Source organism: Populus euphratica, unplaced genomic scaffold (assembly GCF_000495115.2).
Source record: "Populus euphratica unplaced genomic scaffold, PopEup_1.0 scaffold3.1, whole genome shotgun sequence".
NCBI lineage: Eukaryota > Viridiplantae > Streptophyta > Magnoliopsida > Malpighiales > Salicaceae > Populus > Populus euphratica.
Genome location: NW_011499847.1, coordinates 1,275,421 through 1,288,181, shown reverse-complemented (window position 1 = coordinate 1,288,181; position 12,761 = coordinate 1,275,421). Strand labels below are relative to the sequence as shown.

Genomic DNA, 12,761 nt, shown 5'->3' with positions numbered 1-12,761 from the left:
TTTAAAAGGAGCTGGACCGTCTCCCATGATAGCTAAAAGCTATTATTATTGTTTCAAGACAAGATAGCTTCAACATCAAGTTACATGGTGTCCTTCAATCCCAAGAGTCCATATCCAAAAGGCACCTGCTGGTAGCAGTCAAGATTGGAGCCATAGGTTGTTCCGAGTGAATCACAGTATGTCTTGTAGAACCCAATGCGATCCTCATTTTCATCACTTGGCCCTCCCTTACCACATTCAATGGCACCATTGATGATGTTTGTTATCACACCATAGCCTAGAACCCTACCAGCCTCCAGGTCTTCCTCGGTCGGTGTCCAACTTTCAGTGACGACTGCGTGACAAGAGGGCTTTGGGGCCTGTGGTGTCATCCAAAACCAGAGTGCTGTCTTGAAGGCAATGAAAGGATCAGTCTCAACAAGTTCTGGTTCTTGTAAAAGTTGCAAATTCAAGTCGTCTCCGCATAGGCCATAATTATAGTTCCTGCACCACATGTTAATAAACTAACTCAATGCAAATCAAGATCTAATAATGTTTTGCTGGATTTGGCCTCTTCTTTTGATTCAAAGTACTTCACAATATATTTTCCATAAACTGAATTAAATGACTCTGCTAGTCAAGGCCTTGCAGAATTACCATGAAAGTTGGATTGGTCCTCGTCCACAATATTGCTTGCCCTCAACACATTGATATTCGGAAGATGGGTCACAATAATCTTCACAATTTATTTCCCTAAGATAGCAATATCCCCATGCGTATGGGCCATCGGGTGCTTCCGCCCACCCTCCTTTACGTAGGAGCATGCGTTGTCAAATTAGAGGCAAGGAAATTAATCAACCAAGGATAACCTTATTTAATTAATTACAGAATGAGTTTGTACAACGAGCCTGCTCAACCTAGGCATCCTAAATGACATTAATTGAAGTTATGAGCAGGAAATTAAATAAAAAATAAAAAATAAAACCCTACCGGTAGTTTCATGAGATGTCTGGCCCAGGAAAGCAGCAATCTCCCTTTTACGTATCAGATCATCGCCAGTGTTGCCAAAATCTGGGAATTCCTTAGCAGCGGAGATAAAAGCATCATAGGTGTAGAACCCAACAGCATGACATTGAGGATCATTTCTATACTTGAGCAAAGCATCAAACGTTGATTCTGGGATGATGTCACTTAAGTAACCATCACCATCACCTCCACCTCCACCACCCCAACCTCCTCCATCACACTGGCTCTGACAACCATTACCGCAATAATCATCCGTTGTCCCACACCAACCGTGAGAACTACAACATAGGCCTCCTGGACACAGGGCATCCTCGGCTTGCTGACCGCATTGCTCAGCTGAGCCTCTAACCGAAAGGGACAAGAATAAAGAGAAAAATGTGAAAGCCCAAACACTCATTTCTTGTTAATATGCTTTAGTTCGTTGATGAGTAGGTGAAAGCAAGTGGGTATATATAGCTAGGGGGAAACCAGGGGGAGGCAAGCAGGGACCGGGTCCCTGCAAAACATTTTAATTTTTTTTATTTAGTATTTAAATATAAAAAAATATAATATTTTTATTTTAAATAAACAAATTTTTTAATAATATATCTTATCATATTAATTTTAGCCTCCCCTGTCAAATCTTACCAGCTCCGCCCCTGTATATAGCTAATAATAGAGGTATGCAATGGCATTTCCGTCCTTATAATTTGTAATAAAACATTATGTTTTCCCTGGAGACGGTAACAAAAGTGCCATCTTCGTCCCCATCATTTCCCTCTTTTCTTTATTTCCCTCATTTAAAAAGAAAACCCTGCAAATCTCAAAGCATTTGTGCCTCAACTTTAAAAATCAAAATTTTAAGTGTAATATATAAAATTAAAAAATTAAATATTTAAACTTAAAATTAAATATTTTAACTTTCATATTACTTCATTAATTTTATAAATTACTAATATTAATTATATAATTAATAACATCATGATTATATTATATAAAAAATAACTAAATTAGTTATATAATTATATTTAATTTAATTATAAATATATTAAAATATAATTGATTCTTGTAAATGGTTTTTTTACCATTAGAATGCATATAAATAAAAAAAATTATATTTATACTATTTAAAAAAACTATTTTATTAGTTTAGTTATTTAACATAGCATCTCCCATGGAGATGGTCCAGCTCCTTTTAAAAAGTCCATATCAATGAATAAAACGTGCTCGGTGGAGTTAATTATCAACAGAGCCAAATTGTTTAAGCATCTCATCATCAAACTCCTCACTTGGCAGTCGCTACCACAGTAATCATTTGTGTGCCACACCAGCTAAATTGGCTACATCATAGACCTCCACACTGCTCAGCTGAGCCTCCTAGTCTTCCACGCTGCTCAGCTGAGCCTCCTCGTAAAAGGGACAGCAATAGAGAGAAATCCGTGAAGGCCCGAATCTTCATTTTGGAGTGTTTTGTCCGCGATTTTGTTGATTTTGAGATCGCAACAGCATCAGTACGATATACAGGGGAAACATGGCTACTTAATATTCAATTTCAGTCTCGTAAATTTTTATGTGAATAAAAATTTATATAATTATTAATTTTAAAATTTATAAAATTAATTAAAATATATATAAACTGATTTTACACCTTCATGTTAATATAAGCTATTCCAATAATTATATCTCTCATTTATCCAATCTAATAATTTTCTAAATGATTATAGTATTTGTGTTTTTATAACTTTTCTGGATTTAGCATGTTAATTAAATAGAAGATATTAGGTGTTGTTATAAATTTTTTTATTAAAAATTAATTTTTTTATATTTTTAATTGTTTTAATACAGTAATTTAAAAAATAATTTTTTAGACATAAAAATATTATTTTAATATAAAAAATATTTTACAAAGTGATGATGAACAGCGGGTGGCGGCTTTAAGGTCTTGTCTTCTGCATTTTTTTTTCTCAACTTTTTTGTTCCCGATAACATAGAATAATCTGTACCTTCATGTGCGTGGCCTTTGCTGTCTGTAAATATCAGCTGATGTTGGCCTGTCACTTTAGAGTACGATAGACACCTGGTGATCAGGGATAGGGTCGTAGTGACCATTAGAGAGAAGAAGAGGAGATATCGAGCGTTGAAATTCTATCACAAAGGTTCATGTAGGAATATGCTCTTTAATAACGTTTTAAGTCATTTGTGAGTTATTTACATTCAGACAAGAATGTAGAATGTAGAATGTAGAATGTAGAATGTAGAATGTAGGTACTTTAGATAAGTTCTTCTCAAAAAGTGGAAATTGGAGATGATTTATTGTTTGTCGTGGGCCCAGGGTTGATCAATTTCTTTAGATACCTTTTTTTTCCCTCTTATAACCTTTTTCTTCTCTTATTATTTTTTAATACTGTAAAAAAAAAATTAATATAATTTTTTTATATTATATAAAAATTAGATGATGATATTTTTTTTAATTTCAGATTAGGTTGAATTTTTTTATTAAAATATATTTGTTTTTTATTTCAAAAATATTTTAAAAAACATTATTTTTTTTAATTTTTTTCTTTACTTCAAAACACATTTCGGTTACAATTTTTTTTAATTTGTGACTGAACTTGAGATCACAAATTTAAAATTTTAAAATTTTTTATGGGAATTTTTATTCCTATTTATAGTTGCAAATCGGTTAAAAAATAAATAAATAAAATTTGAATTAGTCCAGAATGATTAACGTTACCTACAGCAAAGGCTCCCACCAATTGGCTGCACAATTAACCCCTGTTAAGATTTCCGCAATGTGTGTTCCATGTGATTTTTATAGTATTTATTAAAAAAAATAAAATGATTATTTTTTATTTTTTATTTTCAATATTAGTGTATTAAAATTATAAAAATATATTAGTTTAATATTTTTTCAAGAAAAATATATTTTAAAAAATCATTAAAAAACAAAAATTATCTCAAACACTACCTAAAAATGACAACAATAATTTTAGAGAGGAAACTTCCAAGACCCAAAGCTTCATCTAGTCTTAAGAATTAATTTGTTGATCACTGAGATTATCGTATATATTTATTGGGAATTATTGTTCATCCAATAAAGACCCAGGTGACATGTCCTCTTCTGTATTATATTCTGATTCAAAATTTAATTGATTTTTATTTAATCCATCTTAATGAGAAACTTAGTTATTGAGACTAGAATGTGATAGAGATAGAAAAAAAAAAGGGAAATATGTTAGAGGAAATGATAAATATATTAGAGAAAATGAAAGTTTATTTTTTTTTTATATTTTAATTATTTTGGATCTGATTTTTTTAATCAAGTTTTTTTTAAAAAAAAAAAACAAAAAAAGATTAGGAAACTTGAGTCAGGTCTGGGACCAATGAGTCCTCTACACGATCCAAGCCTTTGGTCCAAAGATGTGGGCTTCTAGAAGTGGTTGTGGGCCCTTAGACAGACCCAATAAGAAATGTAGTCAACATAATTTTGAGTTTAAAGGCTTTCAACGAGTGTGGAAAATATAAATCTAGCTTAGAATACTCTAATTCAAAATCTAGAAGAGCGACACAGAAGAGCGTAGTTGTATAACCCAATCTGAGTTAACCCGAGACAGACATTGATTACGGATCGGGAGACTTAATCTCTAATTTTTTTTTTAAGAAAAAAATAAAATAATATTGTTTGTTCAATTTTTTTTTTAAGTCAATAGCTGTGAGGATTGGGTTTTAATTGAGTTAGCAAGTCGATACATATTTATGATTAGGTCAGCCGAGCAGGTTTTATTTTATTTTATGTTTTTTAATCCCAAGGTTAGGTCAGTCTTGGGTTGTTCCAAGTTTACAACTACATAGAAGAGTTATAAATTGCTGTAATCAATTTCCCCATCCATTTTCGGGCTGCTGAATTAATTTGTGTCCCCAACTCTACTAGCAAAAACAACTATATATCAAGGTCTGTACAAGAAGCGCAGTCATTGGATCATATCATATCAATTCAAATAGATTTTAATCAATATATTATACTTTAGTCAAATTTAATATGAGCAGGATATGATCAAGTTTTACCATGATCGAGAGTTAGGGTGCGGGTTTACCTTTTCTAACATCCTGTCCATTCCTGCATCATTTTTTTTTAATATATATATATTGGTTTATATTGTGTACATGAATCGATTATGTTATAGTTTTTTTTTGTTTTTTTTAGAAATATTATAGTGTTGTGGTTCGAAAATGGAAGTCTATTATTTTTTATATTTTAATTATTTAGGATCTGATTATGTGATTTTTTTAATCAAGTTTTTTTTTTAAAAAAACAAAAAACAAAAAAAGAGTAGGAAACTTGAGTCAGGTCGGGGACCAATGAGTCCTTTAAACGATCCAAGCCTTTGGTCCAAAGATGTGGGCTTCTAGAAGTGGTTGTGGGCTCTTAGACAGACCCAATAAGAAATGTAGTCAACATAATTTTGAGTTTAAAGGCTTTCAACGAGTGTGGAAAATATAAATCTAGCTTAGAATACTCTAATTCAAAATCTAGAAGAGCGACACAGAAGAGCGTAGTTGTATAACCCAATCTGAGTTAACCCGAGACAGACATTGATTACGGATCGGGAGACTTAATCTCTAAATTATTTTTTAAGAAAAAAATAAAATAATATTGTTTGTTCAATTTTTTTTTTAAGTCAATAGCTGTGAGGATTGGGTTTTAATTGAGTTAGCAAGTCGATACATATTTATGATTAGGTCAGCCGAGCAGGTTTTATTTTATTTTATGTTTTTTAATCCCAAGGTTAGGTCAGTCTTGGGTTGTTCCAAGTTTACAACTACATAGAAGAGTTATAAATTGCTGTAATCAATTTCCCCATCCATTTTCGGGCTGCTGAATTAATTTGTGTACCCAATTCTAGTAGCAAAAACAACTATATATTTTTATAAATTGCTGTAATCAATTTCTCTATTTATTTTCGGGCTGCTAAATTAATATGTGTCACCGTTCTATTCTATTAGTGGTGGAAGCAACTTGTCTTCTTGCATTGCACATGAATTCGAATTCTGACATGGACGTTTATCACCCCGTGATGCATTACATGCCTACTAGGTTTGCAGGATATTCAATGAACTGTAAAAATTAATCGTGATACGTGCAAGCCAACCCGAACACCTCACATAAATTAAAAAAATAAAAAACAGCAATATTTCACGTCTGTAAAAGAAGCGCAGGGCCATAAAACTTGAAGGCATGGATAGATTAGAGAGACGTACACGTGTCATATTTTTTATTTGACTCAGAACAGGAAACGTTTTATTTCTATATTTTGTCAGGCATTCAGATTACAGAAGGATGTGACAAAATTACATGGAGTCTACCAAGTCCAAGAGTCCATTTGCAAATGACCTCTGGTTGTAGCAGTCAAGATTGTTGCCATATCCAACTCCAAGCAAGTCACAGTACCTCTTGTAGAACCCAATACGATCCTCCACCTGTTGCTTCCACCCCATACCACATTCAAGCCCACCATTGATAATGTTTGTTAACACACCGTAGCCTGGAACCCGACCAGCAGCCGTATCAGCACCGGAAGGTGACCAATTCCCAGTGATGACACTATGGCATGAGGGCTTTGGAGACTGTGCTGTCATCCAAAACCAAATTGCTGTCTTGAAGGAAATTACTGGATCGGTTGCAACCAGATCAGGATTGTTTAATAGATCCACTCCTATAGCTTTTCCACACTGCCCGTAGTTGTAGTTCCTGTGTTATATTTATCAAATTAAATTAACTTCACTGCAAAGTTGTGCTAAATAAAATACACACACACACACTTGAATTATTTCAATTTGATTTTTAATGCTTCAAAATGGGTGGATGAATATGTAAACTCAGAAATGAAAAAAAAAAAAAACGTACCAGATAACAATAATAAAAAATCTGGACTTACCATGAAAGTTGGACTGGACCTCTGCCATAATATTGCTTGCCACCAGCACATGGATATGTGGAACTCGGAGAACAATAAGATCCAGGATTTTGTTCCTTGACAAAGCAATATCCCCAAGCGTATGGACCATCAGGTGCAGTTTGCCACCCTCCTACATGTACATTCATCAAATGAAATCATGATAATTAACATACTAATATTCCTGTTATACATAATGTTATGTGAAGAAGTATATAAACTAAGCTGATTAATTAGGTTTGAGCCTGATTAAACGAACCAGTTGTTTCATGAGAGGTTTGGCCCAAGAAAGCAGCGATCTCCCTTTTACGAGTGCCAGCATCACCAGTAGTGCCGAAGCCAGGGAAGGCATTGGCAGCTGAGATGAAAGCATTGTAAGTGTAGAATCCCTTGCCAGGGCATCCACCATCATTTCTATGTTTAAGCATCTCATCAAACTTCGCACTTGAGATGATACTGCCAAGGTCTCCTCCGCCCGCACCACCGCACTGGCTTTGGCAGCCGGTACCACAGTAATCATTATTTTTGCCACACCAACCAAATTGGCTACAACATAGACCTCCCGGACACAGGGCACCCCCAGCCTGGCTTCCACACTGCTCAGCTGAGCATCCTAGTAAAAGGGACAGCAATAGAGAGAAAACCGTGAAGGTCCAAATCTTCATTTTGAAGTGTTTTGTTTGGGATTTTGTTGATTTTGAGATCGTAACAGCATTAGTATTTATAGGGGAAACATGGCTACTTAATACTTCCGTCACTTGTTAATAAAAACTGTGGACTATTTCAATGATGCTGGCTGCTCATTTATCCAATCTAGTACTTTTCTAGATCCATAGTGGTCTGACCTCATGAAGATTTAACATCTATGTGTCATTTATCCAATCTAGTACTTTTCTAGATGTTTTAAACCATAGTGGTCTGACCTCATGAGGATTTAACATCTATGTATTAATTAAAGAGAAGATATAATAAAGTGATGAACAGTACATGGCGGCTTTTAGGGTGTTGTCTTCTGCCTTCTTTTTCTTAACTTTTTTTTCCCGATAACATAGATTAATCTCTAGCTTCATGTGCGTGACTTTTGCTCTCTGTAAATATCAGCTGATGCTGGCCCATCACTTTAGAGTACGATAGACACCGGTTGATCAGGGATAGTGTCGTATTGACTGGGGTTAATTTGTTGGAAATCCATTAGAGAGATGAAGAGATATCGAGCGTTGAAATTCTATCACAAGGGTTCCTGTAGGAATATGATCTTTAATAGCCTTGAAGTCATATGGGAGTTATTTACGTTAGGACAAGAATGTAGGTGCTTTTGATAAGTTCTAATCAAAACGTGGAAATTGGAGATGATTTATTGCCTGTTGTGGGCCGTGGGTTAATCAATTTCATCTTCCTCTTTCTTTTAGTAGAGAAAAATATTATTTTTTTAGTATATGTTTTCTTCTAACTTTTGTTCCTTCTTTTTTATAGGCCTCAAAATCTTTCTCTGACTTTGATTATATAAAATCAATTTGCTTATTTATTTTATTTCAAAAGCTAGGAATCCTTTCATATCAACTTGTACATTAATTGATATTTATTTATACTCAGAAAAATAAATATTTTTCAAAACTAATCCTAAAGTCCAAAATAAAAGGATAAAAAATTAAAAATCAAAGGAAACTTTCTTATCATAGAACTTATAATGTTTCAAATAAACCTACCTATAGACTCAAGCCTGTCACTAGAAAAATAATAATTATAATTCTTTAGCCTAGTGTCTGCATTGCCAAGAAACACCATAAAATATGTCACTTCACACATAGAGTTATCAACTCTCCCGTTTGACTTTTTAAAGAGGAAGATGCTCGAAAAGTGAAAAGTGACATTACTAGCTACTAATTAGGTCTAGTTTGGTTCATGCACTAGAACAATATCGTTCCATGATTGTTAATTTACACGTGGCATCATATATAAAAAGTACCATTCGCAATTTTAATCACCCACAAATAGCCTGAGTTCAATCAGGATTCAGGTGAGCTCATATTGGATAGTTTAGGTGAGCATAGTTAAGCCCATTAGCATCGGGCAACCTGGTAATTTCTCGGTTGTTCCAATCATTTTTCTTTATTATTCTCACTAGATAGTTTTATAAATTTATTTGGATATTAATGAAATATTTATAGAAAATACACTATAATTTATATATTTTTAATATATTTATCTTAAAAAAATCTGTATAAACTTATCTTTTTAGATTTCATCTTTCTAGATTTCATATATGTGAAGTCTAACATAATACAAGTAAAATGTAAATTTAAATAAAGTTTAAAAAATATTTAAGTCTATAGTATATTATTTATTCTCTTTCCGTCACTGTCATTTGTATAAACACTATACTGATATAAATATCAGAGTAATTTTCTTTCAGGTATCACAAGTCCGTAAACCCGGACAAATCCAGTTTTATCTGCTCATAAAAATCGCACCCAATCTTTTTCCTGGCCACCGAACTTTATTATGCTAGCTGCACCTTGATTATTAATTAGCTACTCTTTCAAAGAATCTGTAAGTGATGATATATATAGATGACTAGCCAACAGCGATGTTCCTGACTTCTTTTCTTCTTCTATGTAATTTAAATTGATACTAGGTTTCTTTTTCCTTTTTTTTTTTTATCTTGTTGTATGGGTTATAGTTGCACCTGCTGTCAAAACCCATCAAAAGCTCCGCAACTCTATTAGGAAGATAGAAAAGGCTCTGGACTGAACTGAGACGGTATTTTGTAGATACATAACTATTTCTTTATTTTCCGATCGCCTGGAAGGGACAAAAGAAACATCTTATTCTTACTGGTGGAAATAGAAAAGGTCGATAAGCTAAAAGCTTTCGTTATTTAAATACGTGATAGCTTCAACATCAAAATATTACATGGTGTCCTTCAATCCCAAGAGTCCATATCCAAAAGGCCTTTGCTGGTAGCAGTCAAGATTGGAGCCATAGGTTGTTCCGAGTGAATCACAGTATGTCTTGTAGAACCCAATGCGATCCTCATTTGCATCATTTGGCCCTCCCTGGCCACATTCAATGCCACCATTGATGATGTTTGTTATCACACCATAGCCTGGAACCCTACCAGCCTCCACGTCTGCCGCGCTCGGTGTCCAATTTCCAGTGATGACTGCGTGACAAGAGGGCTTTGGGGACTGTGGTGTCATCCAAAACCAGAGTGCTGTCTTGAAGGAAATGACAGGATCAGTTTCAACAAGTTCTGGTTCTTGTAACAGTTGCAAGTTCAAGTCGACTCCGCATAGCCCGTAATTATAGTTCCTGCACCACATGTTGGTAAACTAACTCAATGCAAATCAAAATCTAATAATGTTTTGCTGGATTTGGCCTCTTCTTTTGATTCAAAGTACTTCACAATATATCTTCTATATATATAAAAAAAAATACTTAACCTATAAACTGAATTAAACGACTCTGCTAGTCAAGGCCTTGCGGAATTACCACGAAAGTTGGATTGGTCCTCGGCCACAGTATTGCTTGCCCGCAACACATTGATAGTTGGAAGATGGGTCACAATAATCTTGACAATTTATTTCCCTGAGATAGCAGTATCCCCAAGCGTATGGGCCATCGGGTGCTTCTGGCCACCCTCCTTTATGTAGGAGCATGCGTTGTCAAATTAGAGACAAGGAAATTAATCAACCAAGGATAACCCTATTTAATTAATTAAAGAATGAGTTTGTACAACGAGTCTACTCAACCTAGGCATCCTAAAATGACATTAATTGAAGTTATGAGCAAGGAATTAAATAAAAAATAAAACCCTACCGGTAGTTTCATGGGATGTCTGGCCCAGGAAAGCAGCTATCTCCCTTCTACGCGTCAGATTATCTCCAGTGTTACCAAAATCAGGAAATTCCTTGGCAGCGGAGATAAAAGCATCATAGGTGTAGAACCCAACAGCATGACATCGAGGATCATTTCTATACTTGAGCAAAGCATCAAACGTTGATTCTGGGATGATGTCACTTAAGTAACCATCACCTCCACCTCCACCACCGCCTCCACCACCCCCGCCTCCCCCATCACACTGGCTCTGACAACCATCACCACAATAATCATCCGTTGATCCACACCAACCATAAGAACTACAACATAGGCCTCCTGGGCACAAGGCATCCCCGGCTTGCTGACCGCATTGCTCAGCTGAGCCTCTAATGGAAAGGGACAAGAATAAGGAGAAAAATGTGAATGCCCAAACACTCATTTCTTCTTAATATGCTTGAGTTCGTTGATGATTGAGAAGGTGTAAGCATGGGGGTATATATAGCCAATAATAGAGGTATACGATGGCATTTCCGTCCTTGTAATAATTTGTAATAAAACATCATGTTTTCCCTGGAGACGGTAACAAAATTGCTATGTCACCATCATTTCCACGTTGATCATGAAGGTACGACAACTTGCGTGGAGGCTGTAGCCCAGCTGTAGAAGGGATTTATTTCTTCTTCTTCTTCTTTTTTCCTTTTTCTTTTTAATCTTTGAAGCAGGGTTAAAGTTTTATTGTTTATAATTGTTTTATATGTTTATTTAACTTGTAAAATATTTAAAAAATTTAAAATTTAATTATAATATATATAAATTAATTCAAACACTTCGAGCTATTAAAAAAATAAATACGACAACTTCCTTGCAAGAAAAAAAAAGAAAAATAAATCAGATTGATTAAGTGTACGTGAGCTTTGTTGTTTTATATGAAAAACCGATAACATAAGTTTCATCTTTGTCCCGTCTATCAACACGACTTACTCGTAAAATAAAAAAGGAAAAAAGAAATTAAATTAATTAATTGCATATGAGCTTTTCTCTTTATCTTGAAAATAAATTAAGTTTAGGTTTGAATCCTTTGTTGTTCGTATGATAGTTATTGGAAGCTTATATGGTCGTTAATTTCAGAGCCCGTAAAATTAGTCGTGGTACACGCAAACTATTCGGATATCCACATTAATTTCAGAGCCCGTAAAATTAGTCGTGATACACGCAAACTGATTCGGATATCCACGTTAATCTAAAAAAAAATAAAAAATTGAGAGTCCAAAGTTCTTTAAATCATTTGCTACCAGGAATGAAAAGTTATGAATGAGATTGCATGAATTAAAATGAAAATTAGGGATTTATAATTAAATTTTAATTATTATGTTATGTTTGAAATAGTAACAGGGAATGAGATTGGAATTTAAAATTTCTAAACTGAATTTTAAGATGAAAAATAATAATTTCATTTTTAGTAAAAATAATAAAAGTGATTGTGATAATGAAAAGAAGAAATAATAGTAATACAATAATATATTTTTGAAAAAAAACTAATGTAATCACCATCGATCATAGGAGGGTGGCAGTATAAAAGAATTGTGATGTTAATAAAAGTGTGGAGGTAAAATAAAAGTGGTGATGAAATAGCAATAATATTTTTTTATATATAAGAATAGTGATGATAATACTATGAATGATAACAAATAATTAATATATAATATATAATAAATAATATATCATTAAAAAAAGATTTATTCTTATTCTTACTCTCACTTCATTTTATAAGAATGATTTTTATTTATTTATTTTCATTCTCACTTTGTTTTTTTCCTACTATAAAGTAAGAATAAAACTTTGATTCTTATTCTCTATTTTATTAAAAGTTAGCCTTTAGAACCAGATCATGTCCTTTGAGAGTTTCCATAAGTAAGCCACGGAATTCTTTTCCATTGATAATGCTTGCTCAATCTGATTAAGAATAAAATTAATTATAGTATATCAAATTAAGAATTAACTTAC

At 33.6% G+C, this 12,761-nt stretch overlaps 3 protein-coding genes across 3 annotated transcripts; all 3 read right to left on the bottom strand.

Annotated features, from left to right (window-relative positions):
- On the bottom strand, window positions 1-1,435 carry LOC105140204 (acidic endochitinase WIN6-like). Its single transcript, XM_011046946.1, has 3 exons — window positions 970-1,435; window positions 637-787; window positions 1-483 (listed from the first exon to the last, which is right to left on the bottom strand). The coding sequence occupies exons 1-3, from the start codon at window positions 1,400-1,402 to the stop codon at window positions 81-83; spliced, it is 987 nt and encodes a 328-aa protein (XP_011045248.1). The 5' UTR covers window positions 1,403-1,435; the 3' UTR covers window positions 1-80.
- Window positions 1,436-6,253: 4,818 nt separating this feature from the next.
- LOC105140214 (basic endochitinase-like) lies at window positions 6,254-7,643 on the bottom strand. Its single transcript, XM_011046956.1, has 3 exons — window positions 7,198-7,643; window positions 6,921-7,071; window positions 6,254-6,733 (listed from the first exon to the last, which is right to left on the bottom strand). Exons 1-3 carry the CDS (start codon window positions 7,601-7,603, stop codon window positions 6,334-6,336), a joined length of 957 nt encoding a protein of 318 aa, XP_011045258.1. The 5' UTR covers window positions 7,604-7,643; the 3' UTR covers window positions 6,254-6,333.
- A 2,043-nt stretch (window positions 7,644-9,686) lies between these two features.
- On the bottom strand, window positions 9,687-11,363 carry LOC105140224 (acidic endochitinase WIN6). The gene is made up of 3 exons (XM_011046968.1): window positions 10,758-11,363; window positions 10,431-10,581; window positions 9,687-10,250 (listed from the first exon to the last, which is right to left on the bottom strand). The coding sequence occupies exons 1-3, from the start codon at window positions 11,194-11,196 to the stop codon at window positions 9,848-9,850; spliced, it is 993 nt and encodes a 330-aa protein (XP_011045270.1). The 5' UTR covers window positions 11,197-11,363; the 3' UTR covers window positions 9,687-9,847.
- Window positions 11,364-12,761: the final 1,398 nt, after the last annotated feature.